This window comes from Elephas maximus, chromosome 1 (assembly GCF_024166365.1).
Source record: "Elephas maximus indicus isolate mEleMax1 chromosome 1, mEleMax1 primary haplotype, whole genome shotgun sequence".
NCBI lineage: Eukaryota > Metazoa > Chordata > Mammalia > Proboscidea > Elephantidae > Elephas > Elephas maximus.
This window is the reverse complement of record NC_064819.1, coordinates 48,221,504-48,243,385: the sequence shown is the minus strand read 5'-3', so window position 1 is coordinate 48,243,385 and position 21,882 is coordinate 48,221,504. Positions and strand designations below refer to the sequence as shown.

Sequence of the window (21,882 nt, the reverse complement as noted above, 5' to 3'; positions counted from 1 at the left end):
TTTCTCCCTTTAAATTTTATTGTGGAGGTGGTTGTTCGCCAGAGGCTGCTTAAGATGGAAAAGTTGTCAGTAGGTCCATCATGCTACCACTGAAACTATGAGCTATTTAGGAAAAAACAAAAAAGGTGCGGTCAAGTTATTTCCAACCCCTGCCAACCCCATGTGTGTCGGAGTGGATCTGTGCTCCACAAGGTTTTCAGTGGCTGATTTTTCAGAAATAGATTGCCAGACCTTCCTTCAAAGCACTCTGGCTGGACTCAAACCTCCAACCTTAGGTTAGCAGCTGAGCACCTTAACCATTTACACCACCCAGGGACTCCTATGAGCTATGTAGACTTAGTCCTCATATGTTTGGCAAGTGCAATCCCCAAACTCCATACTCACACACTAGCAAGCACATACACACACACATTCACACACACACACATTCGCATACACCCCTACCAATAATTCAAATTGTTGGTTTTCTAGAACAGTGAGTTATTTGCCAGTTTAGTTTTCCTGTTAGTAGAGGTCTCTGTTTTACTAAGTGGAGAAGAGTTTTCTCCCTGGGGCTGGTCGATACCTACTACTCCTCTCATTCGAACTAAAAATGAAAGAATGAACAAACAAACAAACAAAGCCAACAACAAAAACCTCCAGAGGCAAATGATTAAGTTTTCCTATTCTGGTTAGCCTATCAAATCGAGGGAGTGTTTTGGAGTTTCCATAGTGATATTTAAAAAAAAAAAAAACTTTTAACCTAACTTTGGACAACTATATTTTAAAGTGACAGATCTAAGTAAAAACAGGAGGAAGAAAGTACTGCTTCCCACCTTCAATCTTATTTTCAAATCATAAATATATTTAAAATTAAAATTGTGGCTTCCCCAAGTGATTTCCCCTGCCTTGCTGTGAATTCATGATTAATATGCTCACCCGTTTGGAGGCAAGATTTAACTCAGCTGCTGGGAGGCAAAGGGTAGCCCATTCCTGAGCTGCAGAACTCCACCCTGGTCGTAGGTTGCTACAAAAATTTATAACTTCCTGTCAACAATAACCCAAAGCCCACAAGTAAATCTTTCATTCCCTTGGACTTCCCTCTCACTCTCTAGGCTCCAGATATCTGTCTGTCCCTATCTCTCTTTCTTCCAGTAGACATTTAGTGATTTCTACTACGCCCAAGACACTGCTCTGGATGCTGAAGAGCCAGTGACTTCTGGGACTCAAGAGTCATATCCACTTGGGAGGCAGCTTAGTATTCAAATCCTGACATCACCTCTTACTATTAGTGTGGCCTTGGGAAAGTTACTGTACTGGCTGCCTCAGTTTCCTCATCTATAAAATGGGGATTATATAATACCTTCCTCATAGGGATGTTATGAGATTTTAATGAGTGATTTTTTTTTTAAACAGCAAAGTAAACAAAGTTTCTGGCACTAGTAAATGTTATATACATGTTTGTTAAATGTTTTTCTTAAAAAAAAAAAAACCTGCATAAGTGGAATAAATGTTACCTCAGCATCCATAGAGCACTAAGGGCCAAGCCTAATCCAGCCTGTACTGAGAAGAATAAGGATGCACAGAGCCTTAAAGAAAGAGGAGGAGTTATGATCATATGATGATATTTAATAAGGATGCTCATAATAAAAGAGCACAACTACATAGCTCTAGAAGAAAAATTAATACATCAAAATTGAACTTACATACCTCTGAGTAAATATGTTCACATAAATGCAAACACCTTTTTAAAAACAACTTTTTTTTTTTTTTTCTGATGATGAAAGTCTTCTAGAAAACAAAAACAATGAAAGCAGAAAAAGAGCTCAGAGTTCTACAAGTCAGGGACACCATACTGTTGTCATTTTGGTGTATTTCCATGTATTTGATATATTTGTAAATGGTTTTAATTTTTAATTGATGATTAACTGAATACATTGTTCTTGTCAAATAGACACACATAAATGCATGGTAAAATGTGAAAATTCCCTTTCACCAACCCTCCAATCCTGCTCTTTTCCTCAAAGAAAACCAATGTTAACAGGTCTGTCCTTCCAGATACTTTGCAATAATTTTTACATATTTGTATCCATATATGAGGTCCCTAGGTGACACAAATGATTTGTGCTAACTGCTAACGTAAAGGTTGGCGGTTCGAACCCACCCAGCAGTAAAGTACCATGCAAAAAAAGACCTGGTGATTTACTTTTGTTAAGATTACAGTCAAGAAAACCATATGGAGCAGTTCTACTCTGTAACACCTGTGATTACCATGCTCCATAATCAACTCAATGGCAACAAACAACAACAACATGTCCACATATGCACATATAGAGTTTGGATTTTTTTTTTTTAACCACAGATGGGATCATGCTATAATGATGCTCTATAACTTACTTTTTTGCACAACATATCTTGGCGATCTTTCCATATCCATATATACATATTTTGTTTCATGGCTGCTTAATATGGCCATGCCATAATTAATTTGGTCTTTCATTTCATTAGATATTTAGATCATTTCCTATTTTTCACTATAGCAAACCATGCTACATTAAATGTTGCTTATACATTTTCTATATGTATAGGTATTTCCGTAGAATTTTGTTTTTGTTAGTTATCATTGAGTCAGTTTGGATTCATGGTGAACTTATGTATAATGAAATGAAATGTTGCCCAGTCCATCGCCATATTCATATCCTTCTGTGTTTGAGACCTTTGTTGCAGACATGGTATCAGCCCATCTCATTGAGGATATTACTTGTCTTCCCTGGCACTCCATTTTAACAAACATGATGTCCTTTCTCAGTGATAGGCCCCTCCTGATGACACATTCAAGGTAAATGAGTTGAAGTCTCAGACAATATTCTGTAATACATAGGGTTTTCATTGGCTAATTTTTGCTATAGATCATTCAAAAACGGCTGCAGCAGTATATTAACAGGGAACTGCCAGAAATTCAGGCTGGTTTCAGAAGAGGACGTGGAACCAGGGATATCATTGCTGATGTCAGATGGATCCTGGCTGAAAGCAGAGAATACCAGAAGGATGTTTACCTGTGTTTTATTGACTGTGCTAAAGCATTCAACTGCGTAGATCATAACAAATTATGGATAACATTGTGGAGAATGGGAATTCTGGAACATTTAATTATGCTCATGAAGAACCTGTACATGCATCAAGAAGCAGTTGTTTGAACAGAACAAGAGGATACTGCATGGTTTAAAGTCAGGAAGGGTGTATGTCAGGGTTATATTCTTTCACCATACCTATTCAATCTGTATGCTGAGCAAATAACCTGAGAAGCTGGATTATATGAAGAAGAATGGGGCATCATGTCTGGAGAAAGACTCATTAACAACCTGGGTTATGCAGATGATACAACCTTGCTTGCTAAAAGTGAAGAGGACTTGAGGCACTTACTGGTGGAGATCAAAGACCACAGCCTTCAGTATGGATTACACGTCAACATAAAGAAAACAAAAATCCTCACAACTGGAACGGAGAAAAGATTGAAGTTGTCAAGGATTTCATTTTACTTGGATCCACAATCAACAGCCATGGAAGCAGCAGTCAAGAAATCAAAAGACGCATTGCATTGGGTAAATGTGCTGCAAAGGACCTCTTTAAAGTGTTGAAGAGCAAAGATTTCACCTTGAAGACTAAGGTGCGCCTGACCCAAGCCATCGTATTTTCAATTGCATCATATGCATGTGAAAGCTGGACAATGAATAAGGAGGATCGAAGAAGAATTGAAGCCTTTGAATTGTGGTGTTGGTGAAGAATATTGAATATACCACGGACTGCCAAAAGAATGAACAAATCTGTCTTAGAAGAAGCACAACCAGAATGCTCCTTAGAAGCAAGGATGGCGAGACTGCATCTTACATACTTTGGACATGTTGTCAGGAGGGATCAGTCTCTGGAGAAGGACATCATGCTTGGCAAAGTACAGGGTCAGCAGAAAAGAGGAAGACCCTCAACGAGGTGGATTGACACAATGGCTGCAACAATGAGCTCAAGCATAACGAGGACTGTAAGGATGGCGCAGGACTGGGCAGTGTTTCATTCTGTTGTGCATGGGGTTGCTATGAGTCGGAACCGACTCGACGGCACCTAACAACAACAACAGATTACCAGGCCTTTCTTCCTAGTCTGTCTTAGTCTGGAAAAAAAAAAGCTGAAACCTGTCCACCATGGGTGACTCTGCTAATATTTGAAAAGCTGATGGCATAGCTTCCACTATTATAGTAACACAAAAGCCATGACGGTATGACAAACTGACAGATGGGTGGTGCCTTCAGGATCATGCTCTTCAGAAAGAAATATCTATTTGGGATCAAACTGAAAATTGCAACTTGAAAGGTCAGATAAGAAGCTTATGGGGCAGTGAGTTTATATTAAAGGGGGAGGAACAATTCAGAAAAGAAAGATGAAAATGGTTGCACGACTTGAAGAATGTAATCAGTGTCACTGAATTGTACATGTAGAAATTGTTGAAGTCGTGTATGTTTTGCTGTGTATATTTCCAACAACAATACTAGAAATAGCACTGCTTGGTCAAATTATATATTTTTTTAATTTGCACAGATACTGTCAAATTACCTTTTAAAAGGCTGCGCTAGTTTATAATATAGCCACATCATATGAGAATATCTATTTCTTCATACCCTCAATGGCACTGAATGTTATCAACTGTTTTAATACTTGCCAGCCTGGTAGGCAAAATACGGTATTTTGTTGGTGTTTCATGTTATTTTAGCTTGTATGTATCTAATCACTAATGAGGTTGAGCACTATATATATTATATATTTGTTAAACGTTGCATTTCTTCTCTGAATTAGCTGTTCCTACCTGGTACATTTATATGAATTAAGGATTAGCAGGAAGCACACACCTGCACCTCTTAAATCTACCTATAAATTTTGTGTATGGTGTGAAGAAGAAATCTTACTGAAATATTTTCCCATCTGGATAACCAGTTGTTAAAAAACAATTTATTGATCAAATCTATCATTATCCCTTGATTTTTAAATGCCATCTTTATTATACACTGCAATCTAATTACATCTCTTCCATCCATATTACTATGCCAATACCACCTAGTTTAAATACAGCTTTGTTTCAGTTAGCTATAATTATAATCTTCATAAGAAAGAACCAAAAAATATTAGTGACATCCAACCATAAGTACCAAGTCTCTGTTGGTTGGCTGGGTCAGGCTACCCTTGACTGGGTTTGCCTGGCCAACTCTGCTTCAGCCTAAAGCAGCTGGAGAAGCTCTACTACTCACTGTGGGTCTGTGGAGCCACTGGGTTCCTTGTGTCTGTCTCCCAGCCTCCTTGCACCAGTGTCCATGTTTTTTCTCGTGGTAACGGCAGAGGTTCAAGAGCACACGCTCAGCTATGTAAGCACATTTCAACCCAATTAACCAAAGCAAACTCAAAGCCAAGAGGGGGATACTGTCCATCTTAGAAAAAGATGAATTGAGGCCAAAAGTTCCTTTTACCACAAACTTTACAGTATCTTTTGAAAGTTCCTCAGTTTTTCTTCTTTTTCAACATTTAACTTTTTGGCTATTTTTTCACATTGTCTTTCAGATAAACTTCTAATTCAACATGCAGAGTTTTAAAAATCTGAGTAGAATTTTGGTTGGGTTTGTATTGGGTAGAACTGATGTCTTTACAATATTAAATCTTTACAACCAAGTAGAAACATTTTGTGTATTTTCATTTATTCAAGTTTTCTTTTATGCTCCTTTTAAAATTTATTTTTATTATTTCAAATGAATTAAAAAGAATAGCATGATTAATACCTACATATAGTTATCAAGATTTTGCTACATTTGCCTTATATATCCTTTTTTCCTTATTTTTTTGCTTTGAAATTTTCAAGCAAGCAAGCCCCAATCATCATGTTATTTTACCTGTATGTATTTTAGTATACATCTCTGAAAAATAAACACACACAGACACAGTGCCATTATTACAGCTAATAAAATCAACTAGAGTTTCTTAGTATTATCTAATATCCAGTCCTTAATTCAATTTCCCCAAATGTCTAGAAATATCTATTTACAGTTTGTTCATACCAATCAAGGTGTATGCATTAAATTTGATTGATGTCTCTTAAATCTCTTTTATTTATCTTTTTTTTTTTTTTTTAATGCCGTGAACTTGTTAAAACTGAGTCATTTGTCATGTATAACTTCCCGTATTCTGGATTTTCCTGATTGTGGCCCCTTTATGCCATGTAATACATTCCTCTAACTCCAGTATATTCTGTTAAATAATAAGTTAGATCTAGAGACTTGATGAGATTCAGCTTCAGGTGGGTACTGGGGCAGTAGAAGGGTGGGCAGGAATGCTTCATAAGTCATACTGTGTATTTCCCAGGGCGCTCATCCCGTCAGGAGATACATAATGTCTGCTTGTCCCTCTTTTGGTGATGTTTAGATTTATCTGTGGGTTTAGATTTTATCGGTTTTACTCATTCATTATGGAATTCCCCATGAGCTTTTTAACTAATGGTTTTAGCCTAGATCCATTATTTCATTTGTTATTGTTGTTGTTAGGTGCCATTGAGTTGGGTCCGACTCAAAGCAACCCTACGTACCACAGAGTGAAATGCTGCCTGGTCCTTCACCTCCTCACAATTATTGCTATGTTTGAGCCCATAGTTGCAGCTACTGTGTCAATCCATCTCACTGAGGGTCTTCCTTTTTTTCGATGACCCTCTACCTTACCAAGCATAATGCCCTTCTCCAGAGACTAGTCCTTCCTGATAATATGTACCAAGTCCTTGAGATGAAGTCTCACCATCCTTGCTTCTAAGGAGCATCTGGCTTTACTTCTTCCAAGACAGATTTGTTCATTCTTCTTGCAGCCCATCATATATTCAGTATTCTTCATCACTACCATAATTCAAAGGTGTCAATTCTTCGCTCTTCCTTATTCATTGCCCAGCTTTCACGTGCATATGAGGTAATTGAAAATATCATGACCTGGGTCAGGTGCACCTTAGTCCTCAAAGTGACATCTTTGCTTTTTAACACTTTAAAGAGGTCTTTTGCAGCAGATTTGCCAGGTGCAAAACGTCATTTGACTTCTTGACTGCTACTTCCGTGGGTGTTGATTGTTGATCCAAGCAGAACGAAATCATCTGTAATAAGTCATTTCTTTTAAGGAGCTTTGATTCCTTTTAGTGGAGAAAGAGAAAAGGTATTTTAGAGATGATCATCTAGGCTCTAGACCTTTCCAGTGATCAGAGGTAGGAAGTATAATTCTTAAATAGAAGATACATGATAACATAATACTAATATTTTTTTAATTTATTATGCTTTAAAAAAAAAAAAAGTGGGAGTTTATGAATCAAGTCAGTCTCTCATATAAAAACTTACACACACCTTGCTATATTCTCCTAGCTGCTCTCCCCTTAATAAGACAGCACATCCCTCCTCTCCACCCTGTATTCCCTGTGTCCATTCAACCAGCTCCTGTCCCCCTTTGCCTTCTCACCTCGCATCCAGACAGGTGCTGTCCACATAGTCTCATGTGTCTACTTGAGCCAAGAAGCTCACTCCTCACCAGTATCATTTTCTGTCTTATACTCACTGTCTGAAGAGTTGGCTTTGGGAATGGTTCCAGTCTTAGGTTAACAGAGGGTCTGGGGACCGTGACCTCCAGGGTCCCTCTAGTCTCATTCAGACCATTAAGTCTGGTCTTTTTATGAGAATTTGTGGTTTGCATCCCACTGTTCTCCTGGTCCATCAGGGATTCACTGTTGTGTTCCATTTCAGGGCAGTCATCGGTGGTAGACAGGCACCATCTAGTTCTTCTGGTCTCAGTCTGATGTAGTCTTTGGTTTATATGGCCCTTTCTGACTCTCGAGGTCATCTCTTGTGTCTTTGGTGTTCTTCATTCTCCTTTGCTCCAGGTGAGTTGAGACCAATTGATGTATCTTAGATGGCTGCTTGCTAGTGCTGAAGACCCCAGACGCCACTCACCAAAGTGGGATGCAGAGTGTTTTCTTAATATATTTTCTTATGCTAATTGACCTAGATGTCCCCTGAAACCATGGTCCCCAGACCCCTGTCCCTGCTACTCTGGTCTTTGAAGTGTTCAGTTGTATTCAGGAAACTTCTTTGCTTTTGGTTTAGTCCGGTTGTGCTGACCTCTCCTGTAATACTAATATTTTCAAATTAAATTTAAGGTTACAGGTTTTAAATTTCATTTCTTTGGTTTTGTATTTATATATTTTTCTCTTATGAAAATCTCGGTTTTAAAGGCATTAACATATTCACTTATTTTTTATTAGTTTCAAAATAGTGTTACCAATATTATTACTAAGAATATGATTACTTAGTACTTTTTTTGTCATTTTTCTTTTCTTTATGGTATATTCTACTAGAGATGTATAGTGAAGTTAGTCTGTTTTAAACCAACTTGAAATAATTATTTTTTGTGGTTAAGCCACTAATGCAATACATAGGTTCATTTGTTTCATTTTGGCCTTCTTCTTCTTCTTTTTTTTTTTTAAGAAATTTCTTTGTTTTTAAAATTTTTTATTTCATTTTGTTTTATGTTATTTATAAAACAATTACTTAGTTCATTTTTATACACACACATACATATATATGTGTATGAATATAAATGTCTGTCTGCCTACCTATCTATCTGTCTATTTCCCCGTTCTTAAATAAAAAGTAGTAAACTATACACAGTTTTGCATACCTTCGTTTTTGTTTTTGTTTTCTCATCTAATAATAGATCCTGGCTATCCCTCTATAACAATATGTAGTTATTTGCCTCATGCCTTTATACAGCTGACTTTTACACCACTAGGTGTATTACCATACAACATTCAACCAGTTGCCTAAGTAAGTACAGACTTCCAGGTTATCTCAAGTCTTTTGCTGTTACAAATAATGCTGTAGAAAATAGCCTTGTGTGTATAACACTTTGTTTTTTTGGTTTCATATCTTTGGGATAAATCCCTCAAAGTGATTTTTCTAGGCTAAGATAGATACATATGTAGCTTTGCTAGATACTGCCAAATTCCCCTTTATTGGTGTGTACCATTTTGCATTCCCACAAGCCATATAATGCAGGTGTATTTTTACCCGCAATATGACCAACAGAATATGCTGTCAAATTTCTGGTGCCAATCTAAAAAATGGGAAACAGTGTTTTAGTTATAGTTTTAATTTTTTCCTCTTTTATTTAGAGCAAGTTTGATAATATTTTCACATGTTTATGGAAAATTTTGAGTCACATAAATGAATTTGTAGTGTTATGTTAATATATAAAGCAATGTATATAGTATCCTTCAGAACATAATATTTTTCAAACGTTCATTTACCTCATTCCACCCAACCCCTGCTGTTCCTTATGTTGAAATCACCTGGAATTTTAATTTCATATTGTTAATAATTTTTTTATGTCATGCAGCAGTACTTTTTTTATAGGTAACGTACACTGTGTACATCGTTGAAAACTTCTTTTAGAGAAAATGTGCAAGTAATCAGATTTCTTAGTTCTTTCATGACAAAAAAAAAGTCTTTATGTTGCCTTTTATTTGAATGACAGTTTTGCTGGGTATAGAACGCTAAGGTCAAAATCATTTATCCCTTAACTTTTTTGCCTGGAGATGAAATCCAGGCATTACTCCTTTGCCTTTTAGCATCCAGGACTACTTGTGAAAAGTCTAATATCAAAATACCCAATTTTATTCATGAAAATGTTTTTTATAGTTACAGATTTTTTTTAACTTGAAGTCTTTAAGGACTTTGCTTTGTCTTTGAAGTTTTTGGCGTTTAGACACTTTACATCTAGGTCAGGTCATTTTTTCATTTACTACTCAAACATGTACACTGTGGTCCTTTTCAGGTTGACCCCATGAGTCTTTGTTAGCTCTGAGAATTTTTGTCTCCTATCTTTGTGTTCTCTTTTTACTTGTATGCTTTCTTATTGTAAAACACCTTTGAGGCAGATATTTTACTTTTTGCATCTGTCTTTCATGCCTCTTTTCTTCTCATGCTTTCCTATTTTTGTCTTTTCTCATTCTAGGAATTTCTTGATTATTTTGCAAATATTGAAGATATTTTGCAATATATGTATTCAGTCATTTCAAGAAACCTATAGCAACTATATAGGTAGAGAATTTCTTCAATCAGCCATCTTGATCAAACTATTTCAAGCCTTTTGGCAATATTTTTTACATAATTGGTACATGTCTTTACATGACTTTGTATTCTACATTTAAATTTTCACCTTACTTCATGCACAGTTTCCAGTATTCTTTAATGCATTTAATCAAAAAGATTTAAAATGCTGCCATTTGTATTTAATTTCCAGTTTATTTTGATGTACAGAAAATTTACTTTTTCTAAATAGTCAACTTTCTCAGCTGGATTTAACAAATACTTCAGTCATTCACTTTGATTTATGATATTCCTTGTATCATAGTTTCAAAGATAGATGGATATATACATTCAGTAACACCTATTTTTATGCTATCTATACTGGGTATTTTGATCCATTAATCTATTTCTATTCCAGTCATTTAAATTATTATAGCTTTATAATGGTCTCTAATATCTTACAGGGCAAGTCCCTAAACACCTCATACTATACGAAAAATATTGTGTTTAAAAAATATTCCTAAATGGCACTTCTAAACCTCAGTGGCCTTAAGAGTATATTTCTATCCCCAAAACAGGCGTTTGAAGGTCATATGGTAAAGCCACTCATTATTACAATAAAGTCACATCATTTAAACCACTATTATAAAAGAATAAAAGCAAAAGTAGCCTTTCATTTTCAGGACGTTTAGATAACATTCGGTGAAGAGCTGTGCCTTTGATGTCCTTTCATATATAATTTTGTTTACTATTCTTTTTAAGTAAAAGTATTCTTTCATGCTTTTACTCAGAAATATTGACCTCAAACTCATTTGTGGTTTCTTTATGTGTTATCTCTACTTGGTTCCACGTGAAAATGAAGCTGAGGTTTTATTTTGTGTGGCATCCTGCTGTATAGAGATTGTTGTCAAAACCATAGCATCTGCCTCCAGGAATCAACAAGGCAAGACCAGAAGTTTAGAGGCATCGATGTTTGCACTTGCAAGGGCTGAGGGAGCCGGGGGCACATTTATGTAACTCTGGCTTCTTCTGGGAGGATAAAACTGACTTCAGGAGTAAGGAAGTATTGATGCAACAGCATGGATGAATCTCAGCATAACTATCCTGAGTACTCTATGATTCCATTTACATAAAATTCTAGAAAATGCGAAGTAACCTACAGCGACAGATGCAGATTCCTGGAGGAGGGGGTTCAGGAGAGAGGGATTACAAAAAAGTGCAAGAAAACTTTGGGGGTGATGGATAGGTTTATTATCTTGATTGTGAAACAATATATTTTATTTTATTTTTTTTTACTTACATTTGTCTTTTTTAACCATACTTTAGATGAAAGCTTGTAGAACAAATTAATTTCTCATTAAACAATTAATACACATATGGTTTAGTGACACTGGTTGCCAACCCCACGACATGTGAACACTCTCCCCTTCTTGACCTTGAGTTCCCATTACCAGCTATCCTGTCCCCTCCTGCCTTCTCATCCTTGCCCCTTGGCTGGTATACCCATTTAGTCTCATTTTGTTTTATGGGCCTGTCTAATCTATGGCTGAAGAGTGAACCTCAGGAGTGACTTCATTACTGAGCTATAAGGCTGTCCGGGGGCCGTACTCTCAAGGTTTCTCCAGTCTCTTTCAGACCAGCAAGTCTGGTATTGTATGTGTGTGTGTGAGTTAGAATTTTGTTCTACATTTTTCTCCAGCTCTGGCTGGGACTGTCTATTGTGATCTCAGTCAGGGGTGGTAGCCAGGCACCATCTAGTTGTGCTGAACTCAGTCTGGTAGAGGCTGTGGTAGTTGTGCTCCATCTGTCCTTTAGAGTAATTTTCCCTTGTGTCTTTGGTTTTCTTCATTCACCCTTGCCACCGACGGGATGAGACCAGGGGAGTATCTTAGATGGCTTCTCACAAGCTTTTAAGACCACAGATGCTACTCACCAAAGTAGGGATGTAGGACATTTTCTTTATAAGCAGCGTAATGCCAATTGAGCTAGATGTTGCTCAAGACCGTGGTCCACATCCCTTAGCCCTGTAATTGTGTCCCTCAGTGAGTCTGGATGTTTTTGTGGAGCGTGGCTTGGTCAAGTTGTGCTGGCTTCCTCTGTTTTTTGTACTGTCTTATCCTTCACCAAAGTTACCACGTTTCTACTGTCCGTTTAATCTTTTTCCCTCCCCACCCCTTCCCTCCCTTGTAACTATCAAAGATTGTTTCTTTCTGTGTACAGACCTTTTCATGAGCTTTTATAGTAGTGGTCTCATACGATATTTGTCCTTTTGTGGTTGATGTATTTCACTCATCATAATGCCCTCCAGATTCATCCAGGTTGTGAGATGTTTCACAGATTGATCATTGTTCTTTATCTTTGTGTAGTATTCCATCGTGTATATGTACTATAGTTTGTTTGTCCATTCATTTCTTGAGGGCACTTAGGTTGTTTCCGTCTTTTCGCCATTATGAATAATACTGCAATGAACATGGGTGTACATATGTCTATTCATGTGACAGCTCTTACTTCTCTAGCATACATTCCTAGGAGCGGGATTGCTGGATCTTATAGTATTTCTATTTCTAGCTTTTTAAGGAAGTGCCATATCATTTTCCAGAATGGTTATACCGTTTTGCATTTCTACTAACAGTGCATAAGGGTTCCAATCTACCTGCAGCCTCTCCAACATTTGTTATTTTCTGTTTTTTTTTTTGTGTGTGCGCTGGTAATGTCAGGGTGAGATGTATCACATTGTAGTTTTTACTTGCTTTTCTCTAATGGCTAGTGATTCCGAGCATTTCCTCATGTGTCTGTTAGCCACCTGAATTTTTAATTTGGTCTGTTCATATCCTTCCCCATTTTTTAATTGGGCTATTTGTCTTTTTGTTGTAGAGGTAATGGATTTTTCTGTAGATTTTAGAGATTAGACCTTTGTCAGATTTGTCATAGCCAAATTTTTTTTTTCCCAGTCTATAGGTTCTCTTTTTACTCTTTTAGTGAAGCCATTCGATGAGCATAAGTGTTTAATTTTTAGAAGATCCCAGTTACCTTCTGGTGTTTGTTTATTGTTAGTTATGGTTTGTATCCTATTTATGCTGTGTATTAGGGCCTGTAGCGTTGACCCTATTGTCTCTTCTATGATCTTTATAGTTTTATATATAGGCCTTTGATCTGTTTTGAATTAGTTTTTGTGTATGGTGTGAAATATGAGTCCTGTTTCATTTTTTTGCAGATGGACATTCAGTTTTGCCAGCACCATTTGTTAGAGACTGTCCTTTCCTCATTCGATGGACTTTGGGCCTTTGTTGAAGATCAAGGTGACTAGATGGATGGATTTACATCTGTGTTCTGGATTCTATTTCATTGGTCAACGTATCTGTTGTTGTGCTAGTACCAAGCTGTTTTGACTACCGTAGCTCTGTAGTAGATTCTGAAGTCAGGTAGTGTGAGTCCTCCTACTTTATTCTTCTTCTTCAAGAGTGCTTTACTTATCCGGGGCTTCTTCCCTTTCCATATAAAGTTAATGATTAGTTTTTCCATCTCTTTAAAGAAAGCTGTTGGTATTTGGATTGGAATTGCATCGTATTTGTAGATTGCTTTGGGAAGAATAGAAATTTTCACAATGTTGAGTCTACCTAACTGTGAGCCTGGTATGTTTCTCCATTTATGTAAGTCTCTTTTAGTTTCTTGCAGTAGTGTTTTATAGCTTTCTTTGTATGGGTCTTTTACATCCCTGGTTAGATTGATTCCTAAGTATTTTATTTTTTAGGGGCTGTTATAAGGGTATTGTTTTCCTGATTTCCTTTTCATAGTTTTCTTTATTGGTGTATAGGAATCCAACTGATTTTTTGTATGTTTATGTTGTATCCTACTATTCTGCTGAATCTTTCTATTAGTTCTGGTAGTTTTCCTGTAGAGTCTTTTGGGTTTTCTATGCATAGTATAATATCATTTGCAAATAGGGACAGTTTTACTTCTTCCTTACCAACTTGGATGCCCTTTATTTCTTTTTCTTGCCTTATTGCTCTCGCTAGGACTTCCAGCAGAATGTTAAATACGAGTAATGAAAAAAGAACATCCTTATCTCTCGTTCCTGTTCTCATGAAGTTAGCTGTTGGTTGGTTTTGTATAGACGTCCTTTATTATGTAGAGGAATTTCCCTTCTATTCATATCTTATTGAGAGTTTTTTTTATCAGGAATGAGTGTTGGACTTTATTGAATGCCTTTTTCATTGACTGAAATGATCATGTGATTCTTTTATTTATGTGCTGGATTGCACTGATTGATTTTCTAATGTTGAACCATCATTGCATACCTGGTGTGAATCCCACTTGGTTGTGGAGTATTTTTTTAATATGGTGCTGAATTCTACTGACTAGAACTTTGTTGAGAATTTTTGCATCTATATTTATGAGAGATACTGGTCTGTAATTTCCTTTCTTTGTGATGTCCTTGCCTGGTTTTAGTATCACTCCTATGCTGGCTTCATAGAATGAATTCAGAAGTATCCCTTTCTTTTCTATGTTCTGAAATAGTTTGAGTAGTACTGGTGTAAGCTCTTCTCTGAATGTTTGGTAGAATTCTCCAGTGAAGCCATCTGGGCCAGGGCTTTTATTTGTTGGATTTTTTAAAATTATTATTACTTTTTCAATCCCTTCTCTTCTTATGAGTCTGTTCAGATTTTCAGCTTTAGTTTGTGTTAGTCTAGGTAGGTAGTGTGTTTCTAGAAATTTGTCCATTTCCTCTAGGTTTTCAAATTTTTTGGAGCATAGTTTTTCACAGTACTGTTACAACCCTTTTTTGTTTCATTTGGGTCTGTTGTAATGTCCCCCATTTCATTTCTTATTTCAGTTATTTGTGTCCTGTCCTGTTTTTCTTTTGTCAGTTTGGCCAATTGTTTGTTGGTTTGGTTGTTCCTTTAAAGGAACCAACTTTTGGTTTTGTTGATCCTTTCTATTGTTTTCCTATTCTCTATTTCATTTATTTCTGCTCTGATCCGTATTATGTCCTTTCTTCTGGTGGCTGTTGGCTTCTTTTGCTGTTCTCATTTTGTTTGTTTGAGTTATGTAGCTAATGTTTTGATTTTGTCCATTTTTTTATTTTTTGATGTGTGCATCTATTGCTGTAAATTGATCTCTGAGCACGGCCTTGCTGTGTCCCAAAGGTTTTGGTATGATGTATTTTCATTCTCATTTGATTCCAGGACTTTTTTTTATTCCATCTTTGACTTCTTCTATTACCCAGTGGTTTTTAAGCAAGGTGTTATTCAGTTTCCACATATTTGATTTTTTTTACTTGCTATTCCTTTTATTAGTTTCTACTTTGATAACATTGTGATCAGGAAGATACTTTGTATTATATCAGTGTTTTGGATTTTGTTTAGGGTGGCTTTGTGGCCTAAGATGTGGTCTATTCTGGAAAATGTTCCATGTGTGTTGGAAAAGAATGTGTACTTTGCTGCTGCTGTTGGGTGAAGTGTTCTGTATATGTCTATGTGGTCACGTTGGTTGATTGTGGCCTTTAGATCTTCTGTATCTTTGTTGAATTTCTTTCTAGATGTACTGTCCTTTACCTAGAGTGGTGTGTTGTAGTCTCCTAGTATTATTGAGGAACTGTCAATTTGTCTTTTCAGTGCTGTTGGAGTCTGTTTTATGTAATTTGGAGCTCTGTCATTGGGTACGTAGATACTAATTATGGGTGTCTTCATGGTGAATTGTTCCTTTAATCATTATATAATGCCCTTCCTTGTCTTTTATGGTAGATTTTGTTTTAAAGTCTATTTTATCTGAGATTAATACTACCACTTTTTCTCTTTTTTGGTTGCTGTTTGCTTGACATATTTTCTCCATCTTTTGATTTTTAATATATTTATGTCTTTGTTTTTAAGATGTGTCTCTTGTAGACAGCATATTGATGGATTTTTTTTTTTTTAAATCTATTCTGTCACTCTGTGTCTCTTTGTGGGTGCATTTAGGCCATTACATTCAGTGCAATAATTGATAGATACGCTTATTGCTGTCATTTTATAGTGCTTTTTTCATGGTGCTGATGTTTTCTTTGTTTCTCTTACTCTCAGGTGCTGAAATCCTTTTGTTTGTGTTTTTCTTTTTTTTTCATTTCTTTTGTTTTTGTATATTTTATGTTTACTGAGACTATATGTTTTCTTCTTTATATTGATGAGTAGGTTTGTAAACTTTCTTTGTGGTTACCTTGAATTTTACCCCTGTCTTCTTAAGTTTCAACCAGTCTTTTCTTACTTAATATTGCCTTGATCCTCTCCATTTGAAAGTTCTATACCTACACTCTTTACTCCCTCTTCTATTGTCCTAACATTGTTGTCATTTACAGATTGACCTCTGTTGTAAATCTTTGAGTTTGTTTTATCCTTGAGAGTTCATTACATACGTTGGTATCTGGCTGATGTGGTCTTGTGTCCTAGTTTCAGGCTGTTGTCCAATGTTGTTGATTTTCTAACTGAAAGACTCCCTTTAATAATTCTTGTAAGTTTGGTTTGGTTTTTACATATTCTTTTAATTTCTTTTTATCTGGAAATGTCCTAATTTCACTATCATATTTGAGCAAGAGTTTTGCAGGATATATTATTTTTGCTTGGCAGTTTTTCTCTTTCAAAGTTTTACACATGTCATCCCATTGTCTTCTTGACTGCATGGTTTCTGCCAAATAACCAAAGCTTAGTCTCATTTTTTCCCCCTGTATGTAATTTTTCATTTTTCTTGAGCTGCTTTCAGGATTCATTCTTTGTGTTTGGTTTTAGTGAGTGTGATTATGATTTGTCCTGGTGATTTTCTTTTGGGGTCTATCCTATATGGGGTTCATTGAGCTTCTTTGATGGTCAGCTTTTCCTCTTTCATGATACTAAGGAAGTTTTCTGTCAGTAAATCTTCAATGATCCTCTCTGTGTTATTCATTTTCTCCTCTTGTTCTGGAACTCCAATGGAAGGCAAATTTTTGCTTGTGATTATATCCCACATCATTCTCAAGATTTCTTCATTCTTTTTCTCTGATTTTTCCTCAAACAATGAGGTATTCAAGGACTTGTCATTAATTTTGCTAATCCTGTGTTCCATTGTTTCAAATTTTCTCCTAAAACCTTCTATGGCACTGTCCATTTCTGAAATCTTGTTGCTTATCTTTTGGATTTCTAATTGCTGTTTTTGTATGATTTCTAGTTGTTTGTTTCATTTGACATTTTATTCTTGTATTATTTTCCTGAATTCTTTCATTGTCTTGTCTGTCTTTTCCATGATTTTGCCTATTTTTTCCTTATTTTTTTCTGCATTTTCCTTCATTTTTTGGAGACCCCTGGCTATTAGAGTTTTGAATTTCCTCTTAGGTAGTCCCAGTGCCTTTTCTTCTACCAGGAGGTCTTCTGGTATTTTATTTTGGATGCTTTCTGTAGCCATCCTGTCCTGTTTTTAATATTGTCTGTTGTCTTTGGGACATTCCGGAATTAATTTCCTCATTTATTGATTGTAGATTTGTTTTGTCCTGCTTTTTTGTTTTATTTTATTATGCCTGGGCAGGGGGATGGGTGCTCTTTGTTGTTTTGGTTGTCTGTGGGCTGATACTTCGCACCACCTTGTCCATGTGGGTAGAGCCAATTACTCAGCTATGGTGCAGCAGGGCAGGTCCAGCAGAGGGGAAAGGGTGGAGATGGGTTGTTTGCAGCACATCCTGGGGCCAACAGGGTGGGACCGGGTGGCAATGCAGGGCAGGGTCTGGTGGTCCACACTTGTGCTGCTCAAGGGCATAGTGCTCAAGAGGCTCAGAGTGCAGTAAACATAGGGAGGAGGGAAGTGGGAAGATGTGATATGTGGAGCTAAGTGGGTGTGGGAAAGAAAACACAGTGAGAGAGAAACAGAAACCAGAAAAAATGATGTGGACCTGGGGAAGCTGCCTGCCAGTGGTTTTGTAGCCAGGTGGTGTTGCACAGCCTGTCAAAAAGGAGCAGAAATAGCACATGCAGCTAGGTGGGTGGGAGAAAGGAAAGGGAGGAAGGACAAGAGATAAAGAAAAAAAAAAAAGGCACACATGGCCAGGTGCCCAGGAGGAAGGAAAAGAAGGAAGGTAGAGAAAGACAAGAAACTGAGGGGCGGGGGAAGCCCCGAGGGAGCCCACCAGTGTGGCTGGGCAGACTGGGGAAGCCATGTGTCAGCAGCTCATTAGCTGAGTAGTGTGGCACTGCCTGTCAAAAAGCAGCAGAGACAGCACATGTGGCCAGGTGGCTGAGAGAAAGGAAAGGAAGGAAGATAGAAAGAGTCAAGAAACAGAGAGGGAAAAAACGCCACAAGGGAGCCCACCAGCATGGCGGTGCGCACCAGGGAAGTGGCTCCCCATCCAAGTGGTGCGACACAGTCTACCAAGAAGGAGCAGAGATAGCACATGGCACCACCTGGGTAGGAGAAGGGAAAGGAAGGAGATGAGAGAGAGAGAGAGAAGAAACAAAAAGAAGTCCAAAAAAACAACAGTGAAAAAATGGCATTGAAGGAACAGTGAGGTGTCAGTGTCTCCCCCACAGCCTGACCACGGCCTACTTGAAAGCAGTAGAGGCAATGCAGAGAGAAGGGGAGAGGTGGGGAAGCACGTATCCCTCTCTACCAGGTGCTCTGTCTCCTGCTGGGAACTCCGTGAAGTTGCCTTCCCATACTACCTGTCCACCATTCTTGGTGGCTGAGGGGTCTGAGATGGTGAGTCCATGCTGCGTTAGCTTGTAGGAGACCTCCACTCCATAGCTCTCCTAGTTCTCTGTCAGTTTCTTTTTGCATTCAGCGCTTGGTTGAATTCTTTATCCCTTCATTTGATGCTTAGGGTCCCAGGATTGACATTTGTATCTGTTTTACTTAGTTTTTTGGGTCTTTGCTGTAGAGGAATGGCGTGATGCGTCTGTCTATAGCTCCATGTTGGCTCTGCCCTTGCGAAACAATATAAAAAATGTGTGCAGTTTACTGGATGTCGATATTATACATACCCTTGCCACCGAGTATATAATATTATATATGTTTTATATATATATATATATATATCTTTAGAGTTGCATGGGAACAGGCTAATTGTAGACAAGAGGCAGAGAACAGAAAGAGGAAGATACAAGAAAGTATTAGAGACCAGACGAGACCAAGGAATCAGCAAAGGATTCATTCTAAAGGATCGTACAGCCCAGAATGGGGGTCTCAGATGATTGGACTGAGCAGCGCTTCTCAAGTTTGAATGTGTATAGAAACCACTTGGGGATTTGTTAACATGCAGACTCTGGTTCAGCAGGTCTGAAGTGGAGCCTGAGATTCTGCATTTCTAACAAGCTTTCAGGTGCTGCTTATCTTTAAACCACACTTGGAGTTAGCAAGGGGCTATGGCATTTGTTCTCAACTTCAGCTGCGCAGAAAAATCACTGGGGACTTGAAAAGAAAAAAAGACCCCTGTATCTGGATCTGACCCCAGCTGATTCTAATGTGCAGCCATGGCTGTGAGAACCATTACTTTAGAGAGAGTGATCAAAGCCTTTTCAGGGAATGAGGAAGAAAATCCCTAATGAAGTAATAGGAATGACAGATAGGACCTAGGCCAGAGAAATGTAAGGAACCATGTCCCAATCAGAACTGAAATTGACTCTTTTCCAAACACACAAGCTTATCTGAGTGTGATGCACACTTATATGGTCCTGTCTGTATTAAAGATACTTCTGCTTCTCTCACATCTGGCCTTGGAATAAGTACCAGACTAATTGTTAAGTGGGTAGACAGGAAGCATGACCTCCTGAGATTATAGCCCCAGAGAAGAAAAGTCTTTGCACTAGAGACAGCCAACCAGAGAGTCTGATCGAACACACACCTGCCAACACATCCACAAGGAGTGTTCATTAAAAAAAAGATAGCCTCCAGCCTCCTTCCTTCTGCCAGTGATGGCCCACATACCAGACATGGTACATGGTATCTTCCAATGAAGGTCCCTGGTATCACAAATGTTTTGTGCTGGACTACTAACTGGAAGGTTGGTGATTTGAATCCACTCAGTGACGCCTCAGGAGAAAGGACTGGAATTCTATTTCTGAGACATCACAGCCTTGAAAACCCTGTGGAGCTGTTGTGCTCACACACATCGGGTCACCATGAGTTGGAGTCGAGTTGATTAGTATCTTCCAGTGTCCCCTGGATTTGTTTTCAAAATAATTTTCAATTTGACTAGTTTTCTATTAACATTAACAGGTTGGAAAAAAATTTTTTTAATCTGTTATAGGTTTGTTTCAGCATCATAGAATTTTCAATTCTGAAACTACCGATGTACCAGAATAAAAAAAAAAAAGTTTAATGAGACATATGAATTTAATTATCCTGCATGAAACTTAAGAAAAGTCCAGTGTGTCAGCATTTTGCACCAGGCATCATTCACAGACTGGCTTGTGGTGCTGATTATGTTCACCATCACCACAAATTACACACTGGGAAATGAGCTCTGCTTAGTGAAACAAAAGATCCTTTTTTTTTTTTTCTTTTTGTCATTTAGTTGACTAAATTGCAGTTTAGAAAATAATAAATAAACTTGCGAGTATTTGAAAACAGGTTGGTATGGTAATGGCCATTATGTTTAAATCCTCCTGCAGAGGATGCTGTATATCTGGATGATGAGAGACAACGAGAAGAGTATGTCCTGAATGACATTGGGGTTATTTTCCATGGAGACTTCAAGGACATCAAGAATAGAAGCTGGAGCTATGGTCAGGTGAGCCATTTAAAATTTCTCATTGTCAAGGGCACTTATTTAATGTTTTTGTTCCTTGAATCACTGCAGGTGACATACATCGATATTAGACAAGCACAATTTTCTGCTTTCCAGGATCTGAGACTCCAAGACAGAGAGCATGGGAGTAGAGACCTTTAGAGACAGCTGCATAATTTATCAAATGAAACCACATATCTTCGGTTATCACAACGTTATGGAGTTCAGCGATTCTGTGGATAATAGGGCACTCTATTGAGAAATGCCTCTCAGGACGCTGAAATCTTATGAGCGAAGACATTGCTATTCCATCTAGAATGGACTGGTTTTCCTTTCCTTATAAAGAATGGACTTTTGATAATGATGCAAAGGGTACTGCAAGATATGTCTCCGACCCAAAGAAATCACTTTTGTGTAACTGTTAGTATATATACCCAAGAAAAAAACCCAGTGCTGTCGAGTCAATTCCGACTCATAGTGACCCTATAGAACAGAGTTGAACTGCCCCATAGAGTTTCCAAGGAGTGCCTGGTGGATTTGAATTGCTGACCCTTTGGTTAGCTGCCATAGCTCTTAACCACTATGCCATTAGGGTTTCCGCTAGTATATATAGGATACTGCTAATTAGAAAGGAGTGTTACCAGTTCATCAAAGGAGGGCCCCCTGGGCTTTGATTTAGAGACATCTCATCAGCTGCAACCTCAAGCTACTATCTGGTTATAAAGTATCAAATGGTATTTCCTTTAAGATATTCAATTATTCACACTCTTTTAGTGTAGTATCTTCAACATTGGATCAAATGGGTGATATCACAATTCCATAATTCAACATTGGATCAAATGAATGATATCACATTTCCATAAATGAATACATGTGATTAAAAAATGATTTTTCATTAGCAACATGAGAGGAGAGGAATGTGTCCCTTCTCATATCTCAGAGTTTTGGCCAAGATGATCAGAATCAGGAATCCTTGTCCTGTGGATCCAGAGAGGAATTTCACCTGCCTGCAGGGTGCTTTCTTGCTTTCATGGTGCTTTCTTT

At 37.6% G+C, this 21,882-nt stretch overlaps 1 protein-coding gene across 1 annotated transcript in view; it reads left to right on the top strand.

Annotated features, from left to right (window-relative positions):
- Positions 1 to 21,882, top strand: part of F13A1 (coagulation factor XIII A chain) — a 235,778-nt gene that overhangs the window by 90,781 nt on the left and 123,115 nt on the right. The window contains exon 5 of the mRNA XM_049882606.1: positions 20,723 to 20,841. Coding sequence (XP_049738563.1) covers positions 20,723 to 20,841 — 119 coding nt within the window. The remainder of the gene's footprint in view (positions 1 to 20,722; positions 20,842 to 21,882) is intronic.